General features: G+C 42.4%; 3 protein-coding genes and 1 non-coding gene across 4 annotated transcripts; 1 reads left to right on the top strand and 3 right to left on the bottom strand.

Moving 5' to 3' along the window:
* The first annotated feature begins 216 nt into the window (after positions 1-216).
* Positions 217-2965, top strand: ndufb10 (NADH:ubiquinone oxidoreductase subunit B10). The gene is made up of 4 exons (XM_035397748.1): positions 217-463; positions 1118-1256; positions 2069-2208; positions 2793-2965. The coding sequence occupies exons 1-4, from the start codon at positions 316-318 to the stop codon at positions 2879-2881; spliced, it is 516 nt and encodes a 171-aa protein (XP_035253639.1). The 5' UTR covers positions 217-315; the 3' UTR covers positions 2882-2965.
* A 529-nt stretch (positions 2966-3494) lies between these two features.
* rps2 (ribosomal protein S2) lies at positions 3495-6867 on the bottom strand. The gene is made up of 7 exons (XM_035396976.1): positions 6707-6867; positions 6236-6325; positions 5910-6017; positions 5380-5553; positions 4893-5052; positions 4028-4119; positions 3495-3622 (listed from the first exon to the last, which is right to left on the bottom strand). The coding sequence occupies exons 1-7, from the start codon at positions 6839-6841 to the stop codon at positions 3542-3544; spliced, it is 840 nt and encodes a 279-aa protein (XP_035252867.1). The 5' UTR covers positions 6842-6867; the 3' UTR covers positions 3495-3541.
* LOC118217468 lies at positions 4190-4331 on the bottom strand. Its single transcript, XR_004763220.1, has one exon. It is a non-coding gene; the product is annotated as a small nucleolar RNA SNORA64/SNORA10 family (small nucleolar RNA).
* A 564-nt stretch (positions 6868-7431) lies between the features above and the next one.
* Positions 7432-10081, bottom strand: LOC118216338 (ras-related protein Rap-1b-like). The gene has a single exon (XM_035397434.1). The coding sequence runs from the start codon at positions 9823-9825 to the stop codon at positions 9190-9192; it is 636 nt and encodes a 211-aa protein (XP_035253325.1). The 5' UTR covers positions 9826-10081; the 3' UTR covers positions 7432-9189.
* Positions 10082-16266: the final 6185 nt, after the last annotated feature.

The raw sequence follows: 16266 nt of genomic DNA, 5'->3' as shown, positions 1-16266 counted from the left end.
CTTTAAAAACTTGTTATTGCAGAGAAGAGAACCTGTGACACAAGCATCCGGTAACCTTTCACCTTTGAACTTTAAAATAAAAAAAATTGTTAAAATAAAATAAAACGGTATATACTAAGAGTTACAAATGTATCAGTAAGATTATTTAATTTACGCATAGTTACCCAATGTGAAATATGATCCCGGGTCTGATCTTAATTTTAACATGATTTGACCTTTACGTTTGTGTTATTTGAACCGCGCATGCGCAACTTGAGCAAGAGCGTCTGAGGTCGAATTGAGGAGAATTTAATTTTTCTTTCAAATAAAATAAAGATGCCGAGTGATTATGATAAAGACGCGTACCCAGAGCCTCCTCGACGTACGCCGGTGGTAGACAAACAGACGACTCTTCCCAACCCTGCGCTGATTTTGACTAAATTGTTCTACTACTCGGTGGACCTTCCTGTCTCCACATTCAAAGGTACGTTAGCGCTAGCTTTCTATGTAATGCTACGATAACTTTAGCCAGTACCCACTTATAGTAAAATTGTGAAACGTATTGCATGCTAGCTGGCTTGGTAGTAGTGCAAATTAAGATGTTGCTTATAGAGGACATTTTATACTTTTTTCAGAAATATTTCAACCTAATATTATAACTTTGATTATGTTTATGCTACCTGGCATAACATCGCCCTAGCTAATTATTGAGGCAAGTCGGAAGGTAGCTAGGCCACTATGCTACTACCGTTAGCTATATAACTGTTAATGGTTGTACTGTAACTTGGTTTAGTGTTGTTGCGCACGGTTAGTTAAAAGTTAGCAGGCTTAATACAAAATAGCTAACTTGCTTTATGCATGTATGCTAACTTTTGCGAAATAAATTTCGTGACGCTTGCTAGTTATTGACACAACGGTCATTGTGCATGTAGTAGACTAGTAGCTAGATAAGTAGTCACCTGTCGGACGGCTAGGGATGTTAATGGCTTGCAAGCTAGTAACGTTATACATTGCACTGGCAGGAAACGTAATGTTCGATAACTGGCTTACCTATTCTTCTGGTAAATTGTGGATGCATGGCAATATTGTTGCCAGTTTCTTGAGGCAGAAAAGTTGGAATATCTCTGGAATATTTTAGGCTTTGTGGACAGCTTGCACGAGAAGAACAAGTACTACTACTACCACCGGCAGTACCGCCGCGTTCCCGAGCTGACCGAATGCCAGTTTGGAGACTACCTTTGCTACTATGAGGCGGAGATGCAGTGGCGGAGAGACCAGTAAGTGAGGCTCGAAGCGATATGGCCTTTGGCTTCTGCTGCTAAATGTTAGAAAGCTTTTCATGGAAGATGTACTGCACATGATGGAGGTAATCATGTACAAGTCAAGGTATGCCAACAGTAGAAAGGGATTTGATCATATATATATTTTTAAAGCTTTGAGTCACCCTCCCAATTGTGTAAGGCTCTGTTAGACAAATCGCAGTTCTCAAAGGCTAAGAACTGCTAGGTTTCCACCCTCCCTTTACCTGGGAGTCAGGTGTGAAGACAGTCTGGCCAATCGGTAGCCCTATTTGTTAATTACCTGTAAGAAAAGAAAATCAGGGCCAGACTTGTATTCGAGGACCAGCTTTGAGTATCCATGGTGTAAGCCAGTGGTCTCAAACTCATTGTCATGGAGGGGTGTGTGTATGCAGGTTTTCATTCCAACCAATTAATGCTGCCTTAATTGAGTCCAATTACTAATTTAGCCATATGCATTTAACAGCATTGAAGCACAGAATATAAGCAAGTTTTTATTTACACAAGGCGGGTCACCATAGATGTTGGGTCACCATTATGTGCAAACCTAATTTGATGGTCATTTCTGGAATAACTCATGAATCCCTTCATGAAAAATGGTTGAAATTTATTTTTGTGTATTTTATCAACTGTTCTTTAGCTAAATATGTACCAGGAATATAACTTGTAGGAACCATGCCAGTTTCACCACGGTATTTAGAATGTAAAGCTCAGTTTAAGGCCAGGGTGAAAGCCAGGTAGCGGCTCTGTGGCGTTCTGCAGTGAGCAGGGCTGTGTGCTTGCCTCCGCAGCAAAGTGGACCAGGAGATCGTGAAGGTGGTCCAGGAGCGTCTGCGTGCGTGCCAGCAGCGCGAGGGAAACAGCAACCAGCAGAACTGCGCCAAGGAGCTGCAGCAGTTCGCCCAAGTCACCAAGGCCTACCAGTCACGCTGTGAGTGACCCTCACGCTTTCAGTGTAGCTGCAGTGGAGATGGGGACCTTGTTGTGAAAGGGGAGGGGGAGGTGGGGTGAAAGTGGATGATGGGATTCTTGTTGGGTTCAGGCTGTGACTCTGAGGCATGCTCTGCCCATGAACTGTTGTAAAAGGAGCACGGCCTCATTTCAGTTTGTTCATGTAGCTTCCATCTCTACTGACGGAGCGCTTAACTAGACCTGTTTGTGCTCGGCAGAGATCTATAAACTCACCTTCTCAATAATGCTAAATTACTCAAACACGTTTTCAGTAACACTACTCTTTTCGGACTCAGTCCTTTAGTTGAATCAGGAGTTTCACTGCTGGGCTAGAACAAAAGACCACACTGGTCCTTCTCAGATTACAACCCAACCTAGTGTTCTTGTTACTACATTGCTGCAACATTGTGAGTGTTTTGTGTTAGTTGGGACCGCACTGGGTTACAAGAATAATTTTGCAACAAGTTATTGGCTACTAGCCGTCCATCACAAGCATGACATCTTTGTTGCAGTGGCCACTTCTCCAGTCAGTGTTCTGATATTCTCTCCATTCTGTGTGCACAGACGGTGACCTTGGGGCCTACGGAAGTGCGCGCAAATGTCTGATGAAACAGAAGCACAGGATGATCGAAAGCCAGAAACAAGCTGCCTGACAGCCTGAATTGTTTGTCTGGATTCACATCTGTTCTCTGTCCCCATGTGAAATTGTAAAATAAAAGGATTTATTGTGAAATTAATCTGTCTGGTTATTCACCTTAACCGAAAGTGCAACCAAAGGCTAAATTATGCTGTACCCAGTGCTTCTCTCACCTCTTTGCAGATATAATGTATTTGATGTGCTGTGTGGAGATTTGTGAGACACACTAATTGAGATACTTTTGGCCATGTAGTGAATGTAGACACCCCTTCTAATTAGTGCGTTTGGCTACTTCATTGCTAACGGGTGCATAAAATCAAGCATACAGCCATGCAATCTGCATAGACTAACATTGGCAGTAGAATGGGTTTTCTATAAAACCAACCCTTGCCAAGCTTGCATGTTAGTGAAATGTGAATAATCTCAATATTTTGGTAAATGTTGTGGTAATCAGTTGAAACAGACTTGGTTGAAAGTATCTATGCACACCTATATACATATAGACTTGCATACATACCTTGCATTTACCTATACGCTCCCTTTCTGTGGCAGTGGATTAAACTGCCACCATTCCCCATCTACTCAGTCTCTGCCCCTGGGGCCCAGTTAAAAAAAAACAAACTATAACATTGAAGTTTCAAAGTTTTATTCAACCCTTTTGTGTAGAAAAAAGAATCTACGAAGTGGCTGGCACTGCAGCCTGGGCCCTCTGCATGGACACTCTGGTGTGAGTCTTGGCCAGGTGGTCAGTGAACTCCTGCAGGGAAAGAGGAGGGGAAAAAGACATTCACATTTGACCACTTAGAGGCGAGGCAGCCATTTTGGCTCACATCCCTTCATACCTGGGCTACTTTGCCCAATTACAGTAATCTAGCAATGACCCTGACATGGGTGAGGTAATTTAGTCACCAGCTAATATGAATTGAGACTGCTCTCCATAAATAGGGTTTGACAAATCTAATTAATGGAAAGTAGCAGATTGCAACACCAGTTGTGTGCTCATCACCCAGTCTGTCATCACTAGATTTACCTCAAACTGCACTTGCCACCCTAAAATTCTTCACTCAACTCCTTGCACACAAACACTGTAGCAGTTAACACCTGAAAAATTTCAACACATGAACTGATCTTGACCGTTATGGTAAAGGATTTCAAAACATACCTGGTATGGAGACTTGGTGAACACAGTCTCCTTCCAGAGGTCAGGGGTCAGGTAACTGTAGGTCTTTGAGATGGCATCAAAGGTGGCTTTGGCTGTAAAAGGGACAGACATGGTTACTCTCCAGACCAGAGCCCCAGACACACACACGCTAACTAAAGGATGTCATGTTGAACACTGGTAAGGGAACAGGAAGACCACTGGGGGGTACACTCCTGCCGTGCATTGCTGTGCTCAGTATACTTTCTCTCTCCATTGACGACAACCATACCACAGGACAGGTACAGTTGAGCAGAGCTGAGAGAATGCGACTTCAATGTTACACATAACCCACTCACAGAAGTCATTTTTCAGGTAGAATAGAATGAAAAACTCCAAACTCACATTTGAGCATTCAATCGTCTTACTAGAAGTCCGATTACACTTACAAAAATGCCTGTTAAGGCAGGTACTGGAGAGCCACAGGGTCTGTTGGTTTTTATTTTTACCTCAAAACTCCCACACAGTTCCTTCAATAGTGGGAATTTACTCATGATAGCATTTTAGTCATTCTGACCATCAGGTGGTCATGTTAGACCCAAGAAAAGTCAAAGCAAATGAATCAGCCTTAACGGATCAACTTACAGCTAACAAATCTAGCAGATCATGTGGCCCTCCTGGACTAGGATTTCAGCCCCCTGGTCTAAGCAAAGGGCTATAACTCCACTAGATACCCCAACTGTTACAAACCGTATATTGCTCTAATAGGTTGTACTCCCGCTATAAAACACCTTGAGTTCCATGAAGGGCACTAAATTGACTCATTCATAAAACAGTCAGCCCTGTCCAGTTCCTCCCCGGCACGCCGGCGTACGGGGACGAAGCTCACCGAAGTTGCCGAGCGTGGCCGTGCAGCCGCGAGCAGAGGTGTAGCAGTCGTCGATTCCCGCCATCATCAGCAGCTTCTTGGGCACGGGAGCCGAGACGATGCCGGTACCGCGGGGCGCCGGGATCAGACGCACCAGGACCGAACCGCAGCGACCTGTCACCTGGTTGGACAGAACAGGACCGTCAGTATGGGGGGGGAAAAACCCAACTCTAGAGCTTTGTTCAGCCACTGCCCAGTTATAGTCTTTTCATTCAATGAGAGGGAAACAATATGGAAAGATCAGTTCAAACAATACATTCCAATGACTCTAGGGTTTAAGGGGGATATTTGTGAGTGCTCGATAGAACCAACACCCCCCAGGGATTCCTTCAAGCCGGTCTTTCAGAAAAAAATTTTCAAGCTATAAGCTGAGTGTGTGAGCTAGACAGATCTGCTGGCTCCTGATTCAGCAGGAACGTATCAGCAATGGGAGCGGTGGGCCAATCACCTTGCAGGGAACAGTGTGGGGCTTGCCGATCTTGTTGCCCCAGTAACCACGGCGGACAGGGACGATGGAAAGCTTGGCCAGGATGATGGCACCACGGATAGCGGTCGCCACCTCCTTGGAGCACTTCACACCCAGGCCCACGTGACCGTTGTAGTCACCAATGGCAACAAAGGCCTAAATCCAAAAAAAAAATAAGTCATTGTACGACAGCATATCAGAATTCAAGGTGCTTTCTTTTTAACATACTACACCATCACACAACTAAACATTTACTTAAGAAATTCAAGGATATTCTTTATGGAATAGCAGAATCCCCCACCAGCAAATCAAAATACAGCAGTCTCGATCCTCTGTGGCATTCCATCATTCACCATTCAAAGCAAACTATTTTGCATCTCTCTCATAATTTATCAATTTGCACCCAGGACACATTAGGTGTCCTGGGTGCAAATTCTTTTTTTTTTTTGAGATTGGAGATGCTCAAGACAGCTGGCATCTCCAATCTCACTCAAAAAAGGGGGGGCCCCCACCTTGAACCTGGTTCTCTGCCCAGCCCTGGTCTGTTTCTGGACAGGCATAATCTTCAGCACCTCATCCTTCAGTGAGGACCCCAGGAAGAAGTCAATGATCTCAGACTCCTGTGAACAGGGAAATTGAGAATTGAGTTGGCACATTGTATGGCTTGTCAAAGTCAGTTCCAACCAAAGTACTGCTACAGTTGGCAATCCGAAGGTGAGACGACTTTCCATTCAAATAGAATACAATTATATGCACGTATGTACATCCCATTTAATGGACACTTAATCAGAGTGACTGATTACATTTTGTATGCAATCTACTTAGGACTTGCACACACCTTGATGGGGAGAGAGTACAGGTAGATCTCCTCCAGGGACTTGATCTTCATGTCCTTGACTAGGCGGCCCAGCTTGGTCACTGGCACCCACTGAAAAAGCATTTCAGAGAAAGTGAACACTTCTGTCACCAATGCAATAAAGCACTAAAGACAAACAATATTTAAAATGAGGATTTTGATGGGGATGCCACGTGATTACCGACCCAAAAGAAATGTCACTTGGAAGAAATTTTCAACTCCAATGCACATAAGGGCTTTAAATAATGACAGCATGTACTTAAAAAACCGCAAAAAAACCCTTAAACTGACCAATAACGAATAAATATTTTACGTAAGTTTAACTGTGGCAGAAGGAAAATCACGTTGACAAAATGGCTATGAATTATTTTAACAAAGGTTCCACAAGAAGGTGGTCAAAAAGGAATAACGGTACATGAAAATCGGACAAGAATCGTAGTGCCGGTTCCTTACCTCCTTGTCATCGGACTTGCCTCCCCTGGCCCCACGACCTCTCCCGCGTCCCCTGCCACGGCCGCGACCGCGTCCACGGCCGCCAGCGCCGAAACCTCCGCGAAAACCTCCTCTACCACCGGCGTCGTCCGCCATTTGCTGAGGAAACAATTAAAGGCTTAGACGGTCTGTACCATTCAATATCTCATATAATGTTACCGAGCTAGCAATGGAACTGTTGGAATGTAATTCGTTAAATGCATACAATTCAACGGATATTCTCTAAGGATGGAATTAATCTTAGTCCGCTAGGGTAGACGTGAAGAGAATCGTGGCATCGCAGCTAGGCACCTAGGCCACACACCGTGACTTTTTCTACTTATAAATTCAATCAATACAGTAACAAAGCTGCTAAAGCCAATCTAACTTACAATAAATGTATATGGGAAACATGTAAAACTGAACGATGGTAAATATTTTTAATGGATATTTGACCGATCCCTTCACTGATCTCACAAGCACAATCTTACTTACGTGATGATTAGAACAGGAAGAAGGAAGAGGGCTAGCTTCCGCTACCATATATACGGAGAGAAACCTCGCGACATTTTTGCGCTGACGTCACTACACAAAAATGTAAATGGTAATAAGTAAAGATCGTACGGGTTTTTTCTGTATATTTTTTTAACCTTTGGTTTATTTTTATTGTAAGCGACTTTAAAGATATTGAAATAAGTCATGTATGTTTGTGCTCAATTTAAAATAAATAAAGAAGTGCTGCACACTGTGAATTTTTAGATTCCCTTGACTAATTTTCAACAGGTGATCTTCGCTAATTTGAGATTTTCCATGTCATTGAAAGAGTATTTTAGTTAATGCTCGAACTGTAGCTTTGGTACAAGTCGACTGTGATGTCATATTTCAACCACGTCCCATCTTAATCCAGAGCACAGCAGTACTCCTGAAAATATAAAACACACAAATACTTAATATCAGAAAATGTATGTTTAATTGATCAAATACATTTGTAAATGAACAGTATTGAACTTTGTTCTTGTAGTTTGTTTTACACAGTATAGCTCATTGTGAAACATGTATTATGTTGTGAACTGAAATACGCAAAAAAAAAAAAAGTCCGATAAACAAAACAAAAATAATTTTCAAAATAACAGTTGATATTTGAGTGTTTAAAATAAAAAGTTACAGGCTGTTCAACAAATTGACTGAAACAGTGGTACTGTGGGATTATTTATCAACCTAAATCTTTATTTTCTGATCATAACAGTTTGGCTTCAAGAAACCAAAAACACATTTCACTTTGAAGGCTCACTGACTGAAACCTATGCTTTTCCATGGAATACAAAATTTATATTTTGACTGGTTCATGATGACAGTAACTGACAGGGAGTTTATGGAGCCTCACTCTACTTATGTTTAGCAAAGCAATTCATTTGTCTTTCCTTTCTGTCATCAATCACCATAGCAGCCTCACAAAACAATAATAATAATAATAATAATAACAATGACAACAACAACAACAACAACAACAACCAAACAACTAAATAATAAAGCCACTGAATGTGTGGTTAAAAATGGATAAACTTAAAAAATTACATATTAATAAAATGAAAACCTCTACCATTTAACACCAGAAAGCACACTTTTTGGAGTTGAAATTAAAAAGAGCGCTTTTGTTGCCTTGTCATCTGTAACCCTAACTCAGTGCTACTCAGCTCCAGGGCCTGTGAGCCAGTGTCTGCAAGTATTTGTAGTGCATGGTTGGAGAAAATAACCTGCAGACAGGACCTGGAGTTGAGTAACCCTGCCCTAACCCAAGCATTCTCAAATTCAGCCCTGGGGACCCTGTGTGCTGGTTTTCTTCCCAACCAAGACTGGAACCCCTGTATTGCAACAACCTATTCATTGTAGATGCGTTTAAAACTTAATGACGGATGATTTGGCATCTTATAGGCCACACTATTTTAGAAACAGCCATTCTTGTCACTTTTTATCAGAAAGTAATGCTTTCATTGTCTATAATGTACTAGATACCAAATGATTCCTTTGGAAACTTTTTATTTACATTCTAGACTGCAGGGTGAAATTAGTGGGGTTCTACTGAAAGTGTGGAAACTTGGTCACTGAGACTAATTAATTTTTGGACAATGACAAACAATCCTGACCGGTGTTATGTTAAAGGAAGTAGGATGAAACACTTAAAACTTCAGTTGTCAACAACCTTAACTGATCAAAAGATTGGGTAGGTTTAAAACCTTCATACACAAAGGGGGTCCCAGAAGAGAGTTTGAGAACCTCTACCCTAACCGGTAAGCATCAATCCTGTCAAGCAGCTTTTTGTGATGACATGCAGTCCAGTGCACATACTGCCTGCGTTCTTCGATTCTGCATTCCTGTTTGTAGCCTAAGCTGCTTCAGCAATCCCCTCGCGTTTCGTGCTAACGAGTCACGCGTGGATCTCCCTGTATGGCTAGTGGCTCCGAATTCTAGGAGATAGAGCAGCTATTGGCCTTCTTCATGGGCGGCTTCTTGGGTAGCCTGACGTTTTCTTTAGGAATAGTCTCTCTGCGCCTTCGCAGCGCGGGGCTCAAGCGGCTGAGCAGGTTCACCTGTTGCAGGAGCTCTCTGAACACCTCAGTCACATTCACGCTGCCTTTGGCCGAAGCCTCCAGGAAGCTAGCATTCCAGTATGTCTCCACGGTGCACATGCTGTCCTTGATGGGCACCTGACGCTGATTCTCAAGGTCCAATTTGTTGCCCACCACGGTGATTGGGACGAACGCGTCATCTTTTATATCCAGTATTTCTTCGCGCAGCCTCTGCACCTCCTCGAACGACTCGGAATTGTCTATGGAGTAGACCAAGGCGAACGCGTCGCTGTTGCGGATGCACAGCTTCTTCATCGCCGGGAAAGAATAGCTACCGCTAGTGTCCATGATCTCGATTCTGATCTTGGCGCCGTCGACGTCATATTCCAAACTGTGGAGCTCCTCAACTGTAGGCTTGTACTTGTGGTCAAAGCTGTCCTGCAGAAAACGTTGAATCAGCGCTGTCTTGCCAACCCCCGCGGCACCAAAGAACACAAGACGGACTACAGTCCTTTCCTTCACGGCCAGAGACATTTCTGCGTGCGCGTTGTTTAGCTTTTAGATCGGGAAATCTAGATTAAAAGAAAAATTCCTGTTTACGTGTTTCAAACTTTTTTCAGCCCTTTAAAATTTAGAAACGAGTGGGCGATTCCAGTGCACCTTGTTGCAGTAGTTTGTAGCATATGTTTTAATCACGGACGGTTCGCGCTCCAAGTCGTTTCGCTAGTCCTCAATAGCTCACTTGTCAAATTATCGGCATTTATTCCCGAAAGTCCACTACCTGTCTAAAACTGACCAATGATGTAAAGGGGTGTGTCTTAACTGTATCGCGGCTCTGCCGTCGTGAGTGGCACAGATCCGTATTTTTGGGGAGGGGGGGATAGCCAATTCAGCTGGGAAGTCTCAGAACTATGTTGTTCCACAAGCAAGTTAATGTTTTATCATAAAACATTACTAGGATTGTTTTGTGTATTATCAAGATATACACCTTATCTAGTAGTTTACACAGATTGGTCGGACATGAGCGTCACGCTTTTTTCCAATGGTTAGACTCAAGTTGGAGTTTTCCATATAACCACCCCTTTTGACCACAAGGGGAGCGTCGACGATGATTGTAAGTATTCCAAGAGGTCTGGACCACATAACGGGTCTTGACACGCTGGTCTTCTGAACCACAGTTCAGAACGCGCGTCTTTGGTAGCGTAATGACACCGATAAATTACGCTTTCAGATGGTAAGATCAAAAAAAAAAGAAAGAAATTATCAATAGTGTAGGTTCTTAGTTGTTTAACCTGAACACATGGCCATCCAAATAGGTGAAAGGTGCAAAGAGCCGAACAAAATAAATTCCCCATATTATTATCACTTCTTGAAACGCTATATCAGTCAGAAACGAACAATTTCCGCGTTTAATAACGGGATCTTTTCACCTGGGCTTAAGCTAGATGTAAATCGTCATAATAGTGGTACGTGGGTGTACAGAGCAGAGGACAAAAGACAAGCTTTTCAGCTGGACCCCACGGCGGTGAGTCAGCACCCTGGAGAGCTAAGGTTACTGAAGAGCCACGACTTGCATGCAGAATAACCGACTGTTCGTTTGATCACGGCTGCAAAAGCTGATTAAGAGTTATTAAAATGTATGTTTGGGTAGCCTAATGAGACTCACTGTTAGGGAAAATGGTTTAGAAGGCTGCTTGTTTGTTATCCAGTGCTGCAATACACTTAACCAGTAATACTAAATATATGACTGAATATATGTTGTAATATATAAATGTTATCTGAGTCGCCCTGAATAAGTAGAACTAATAAAATACTGAAACACAGTAATCATCTTTTAGGATGAATAGATTTCGCCAGATTGCCTCTGTTGATGAAGAACATACCTGTTTAGAAAGCAGCTTGTCTGATTAATTTCACCCATAGAATTATTTTTTTGACAAAACTTTATTGATACTCTGATAAAAAAGCTGTATGCAATAGGGTTGTGGAAATAATAGTGTGTGCTGAACGGCTCTATCTCTGATGGATAAAATGTTGATTAGTTGTGTTGACACGGGATCCTTTTGCAGAAAGTCAGACAGCTTGGCCAAGTCAGTCAGCTGGAGCTGGTCCAAGCTCTAATCTGAGGTATACAAATGTGTTTTCCCCTATATTATTAGGCAGGACACTTTAATGCAGAAAATGTACAGTGTACATCAGGGTCCTGGCCTTGAATGTAAAACTGCATCTCTTTCCCTCAAAAAAGAATCCAAAGCTGCCAAATTTGCCAAATGCACATGCATACATTCCACATCTATGTTTTTTAAAATTAAAAGTAAAAGGAATTATAACGTGGGTGTTGAACCCTGCTATAGTGAAGCTTCACAGTGAAGATTTAGCATGCCTGCACAGTGTCTTAAGTATCACTATAATCAGATACATGTGTTTTCTTTTTTCTTTACTTTGAAGATGTTACTTTTTTCACTCTTTACCCGGATCTCTTGTATTGATCTGTAAATTATATGGTAAGTGTTTACAGGCCATATCTGTTGAGCTCTGCTTTGTTATTTGAAACGTTGTCCTGTGACACAGCAGAGTGGGACACATGGAGAGAAACAAGATGCAGGTAAAGAGAGTGAAGGAGGGTGAACAGATTGAAATGATAATTACACACTGTGAGTGCTAATGCTATTCAGGCAGCCTTTGTACAGTGTAAATGTCACACGTACTTACAGGAGCTGATAATGGCGAGGTTTGTAGAGTGGGAGTGGGAGTGGGGGTGGGGGGGGTGGCTGGAGGCGGGGGAAGTTTTGGATTTCAAATGTCAGTATAACCAAGACTCTTTGAAAGGGGCTTGCCAGGCCCACCCCATGCAGTGTGTACAGTGATTTGGGAGGGGGCCATCACATGAAGGATGCTGATTGGCCACTCACAGAAGCAGCTTGGCTCTGTGTGATTCTTACCTAGCAGCTCCCTCTGGCTACTTTCTGCCCTTGGAAACTGATCTTAGGTCGGCTTCCCCACTTTCAGTCCTGCCCTGTATGTATTAATACATTGTGATTCTAAGCCCGGATCAGTAGCAAAAGGTGCAAGAAGCACATCCTGTAAAAGTGTAGGCAGCTTTGTGGGGTCAGTACGCCCTGTGCAAAGATGAAAAGATGAGACACAGAGCATAATGCATCAAGCCTGTGAGTCACCACTGGTTATTTATGTATTCACTTAGAAGAAGCCCTTAGCCAACAGCTATGCCACCCTAAGCCCTGATCCTATGAAACAGTGGCTCAAAAGTATGTGCTGGATTTTTACTTGGATGGGAGACCATTGAAAAGTAAGTTGCTGTCCTATTCAGTCAGTCCTATTCTGGACCCAAAACAAATCCCTATGCCTCCCTATGCCTAGTGCAGTGACAGGGATACTGTGCTGCAGGAGGTGCTGTCTTCTGGATGAGAAATAAAACCAATGTCCTGACTCACTGTGGTCATTAAAGATTCCATGGCACAGAGTGTACGATTCTCTTGTGTCCTGGGAAATGACTAAACTGGCTCTCTTAGCCTTTTCACCAAGCATCCCCAAATTTAATTGCCTTAATAATTCCCTCCGTCTCAAACTGATGTGTTCTGGTGCAAAATGACCAGCATGCATCACACAGGTGAGTCCTACACACTGGTGGTTGTTCGTTTTCTTGCTTAATGAGGGAAATGGTAAAAAGGCTGGAAAGGAAATGACCACAACCAGGGTTAGAACCTGCATCCTTAATTACAAGACCTAATCCCTACATTACACTGCCTAGTCATTGCATAATTTGCTGGGCTTGTCCACTTCACTAAAAGATGATTAGTTCTCTGAGCTCTTGTCAGTGACAGTAATTATGTTTGTGGATACCACATTTGGGGTTTTCAAAGCATGTACAGTCCATTAACCGGCTGAGCTAAAGACCATGGTGCACAGCCAAGGGAACTAACCACGCACTCTCATTCGTTCTCCAGGGGTGACGTCACTTCCTGTAACATGTGTATGTGCAAAACTCATGTGTCTGAACTCCTCTACATGTGCATCTCCGCCTGGTTCAGGTCTGTTTTACTGTTAAAAAGGTATAATGTCGCATATGTTATGCATAAAGCCTTTTTACCATCTGAACCCAGAGACTGCTTACCAGGCAAAGACAGTGATACATTACTCTTGATAGCTATTGGTATTACTCTTGATAGCCATTGGTAGCCACTGTAGGTGTGCCTTAGGCATCACAACTGTGTTTAACTGAGTATTTATTCCAGTAATCTGTGGTTCCACAACAACTCAAACTGCCATCCATTTATCATCTGTGTCCATTTCCCATCATGGCAGCATTGATTTGTTTGCCCAGGGTGACTCATGGAGCTCACTTATTATTATTTTTATTTTTTTCATACTGTCTGTCTGCAGAGCCGGATGTATTCACTAGAGCAAACAGGGAATAGTTTCCGCTCTCCGCGGTACAACAGCAGCATCTGGTAATGTAAAAGGAATTTTAACATGGGTGTTAAACACTGCCATAGGAAAGCTTCACAGTGAAGATTTAGCATGCCTGCACCGAATCGGCACTCACGGTGTCTTTGAGTATCGCTATAATCAGGTATAAATGTTTGCTTTTTTTCTTTACATTGAAAATGTTACCATTTTTGCTCTTTACCTGGATCTCACGTAATTGATCTGTAAATTATATGCTAAGTGTTTACAGGCATCTGGGATTCGAACCTGCCCCGACCCCTTCCATTCACTGCGCCAAATCTCTACCTAAAAAATGTAACAACCATGTATGGGGTTAAAGATTGAAGGTCAAAGGGACTGAGACAGAAGGAGCCTAAGCCACACAGAACCAGGCTGGGAAAAGCACAACTCGCCCCGAGGGTTACCTGTTTATGCATCGAGTAGATCCTCCATTTTCTCCTGTTCCTGTTATAAACCACCCTTTGTTGGGTTAGGGCCCACACTGATAAAGTCAGTCGCTGTTGGAAAAGCTGAGCCAAGCAGCAGCAGTAACTGCAGAGATTATGGATGGAGGAGGGAGGGGGGGTGAACTGCTGATAACTGTTCTCGCAGTGTTAGGGGTTGTAAAACAATGACAGTTAACCTTTCTGCAAGGTGGGGGGCAGGTGCTTATCTCCAATCACCCGCTCTGGAAATTGTGTAACAATTAAAATTGCAGTTCTTGTTCTGGTGTCGTGCTGCAACTTTCTGCAGCCTGGAGGTGCTGTAACATTCCAATTTTCAATAAATACATTTACCATGGTTTTAGAAGGCTGCAAAAATTGTTCCAGTGTAGTCCTATCGCAACCTTGTCTGAGGATGCACCAATGAAGTGTCACTCAACTCAATTCTGAAGAGATTGGGAGAAATTATGTAAAAAATGTTCTTGAATATATATATATATATATATTTTACCATAAATGTGTGAATATTGAAATGCATAAAATTTTTAAGGTGTATCAAGACATGTTCAAAGGAGGTCAAAACGTTCTGAAGGTATTCTATAAATTGTTTACATAGAATAATACCTGCTACATCTCCAAACATAACAATTAATATAAAAGGCTTTGTCACAATTTTATTTTTACAGTATGAAAATGAGCATATATTCTTTTATGTTTTCATATTTATTTGACCATTTATGAGCACAAAAGCTCTGTTCATAAGAGAGTTCCCAGGTGATGAATCAGTTGTCTTGTTGAACATACTGTTGACATGCTCCAGGATCCAGTGTCCCAGAGTGTACTAGGCTGCTGGTAACTGTTAGCTTTTCCATTCATCTTCGTTGGAAAAATCCACAGTCTGGGCCTGTGTTTGTGCTTGGCGGTGCCACCCACTGACACCTTATAATCATGTCCACCCTTAGGCTACTTCATATTTCATGGTTCTGCTTTGTTCTGTTCCGGGATCAGATTTACGCTCTGTAAACGTTGCAAATGTTGTGAAGAAGCTTAGTTGAGGAAGCGTGAATGTATATTTTTAGAATGTTATTTATGAGTCTCGTTTGTCAGGAAACAAAAAAAATGTGGTCAAATATTATTGTCATTTTAAAATTATTTATTTGGCAGATTCTTATCTGGAGCAACTAATAAGGCTAACACGCAGCAGGAAATACCGCATCCGTTCATATGACGGAAAGACAAAGGAAACAAAAGAACATTGGTAATGGAACAGCTAGTAACAGCTTGAAGTAGTACAAAATATAAACACATGACAACGGGTAGATATTGAGGTTTTCCAGTATTTAATATGTATACGCCACGTGGTGTGCGGTGCGTATATTTGTTCATTGATTGCGCTGATCATTTGTCATGGAAGGCAAGAGAGTTTATAAAGAGGAGTTGCGCAGGAGTGCAAATGGACTGAATGTCACTCAGCGACCCGGAGGCTGCCAGGTGTTGTCCATGGTTCTGAATTGTACGGTGTCCATGAAGTCGTTCACTCCAGTATAAACATTTAGGGGCACATCAGTTCGCACATCAACCCCTATACGACTGTGCCCACGCCTCAAGGCTACGCACATGGTTGTTCAGGGTTGTAGAAGTCACTGGGAAAATACACGCAGAAGCAGCGAAGGGACAGGAAACTACGGCTTTAAAAAAAAGCCTTCGGCAAGTTTGGAGTTCCGATCATGAGTGTAATTACAGCTAAAGGCAGGAAGTCGTCCATATCAAGTCATCTTTCAGTTGTTTAAGTGGCTTCTGTTTTTAGTAAGGTGCCTGATCCATGTCCACAACTTCCATGTAATTTCATTAAAGTGACAACTATTGGCTTGGTTTGCTGCAGGAAACACTTTGCTAGTCGTAGTCAACAAAATAATTGGAATGCAGCACCATTGGAAATTAACAAGATACGTTCTGATATATTTTAATCTTGCTTATTAATGAATAGTTTACTGCGCCAGATAAGAACACGTGTGGAGCAAACTGTTGACCTTATTATCCAGAAATGATATGCTAGCTGATATGCTATCAAGCAATTAACACGTTT

Source organism: Anguilla anguilla, chromosome 17, assembly GCF_013347855.1.
Source record: "Anguilla anguilla isolate fAngAng1 chromosome 17, fAngAng1.pri, whole genome shotgun sequence".
NCBI classification, from domain to species: Eukaryota; Metazoa; Chordata; class Actinopteri; order Anguilliformes; family Anguillidae; genus Anguilla; species Anguilla anguilla.
The sequence above is the reverse complement of the archived record's forward strand: the minus strand, read 5'-3'. Positions and strand labels throughout refer to the sequence as shown.

Excerpts from the sequence above, each read along its gene's own strand:
- ndufb10 (XM_035397748.1), top strand. The coding sequence starts at position 316 with ATGCCGAGTGATTATGATAAAGACGCGTACCCAGAGCCTCCTCGACGT. Across the intron at positions 1,257-2,068 it reads ATGCAGTGGCGGAGAGACCA|CAAAGTGGACCAGGAGATCG; the intron begins GTAAGTGAGGCT and ends TTGCCTCCGCAG. Across the intron at positions 2,209-2,792 it reads CAAGGCCTACCAGTCACGCT|ACGGTGACCTTGGGGCCTAC; the intron begins GTGAGTGACCCT and ends CTGTGTGCACAG.
- rps2 (XM_035396976.1), bottom strand. The coding sequence starts at position 6,841 with ATGGCGGACGACGCCGGTGGTAGAGGAGGTTTTCGCGGAGGTTTCGGC. Across the intron at positions 6,326-6,706 it reads GCAAGTCCGATGACAAGGAG|TGGGTGCCAGTGACCAAGCT; the intron begins GTAAGGAACCGG and ends ATGCTTTTTCAG. Across the intron at positions 4,120-4,892 it reads GGCCACGCTCGGCAACTTCG|CCAAAGCCACCTTTGATGCC; the intron begins GTGAGCTTCGTC and ends TCCCTTTTACAG.
- LOC118216338 (XM_035397434.1), bottom strand. The coding sequence starts at position 9,825 with ATGTCTCTGGCCGTGAAGGAAAGGACTGTAGTCCGTCTTGTGTTCTTT.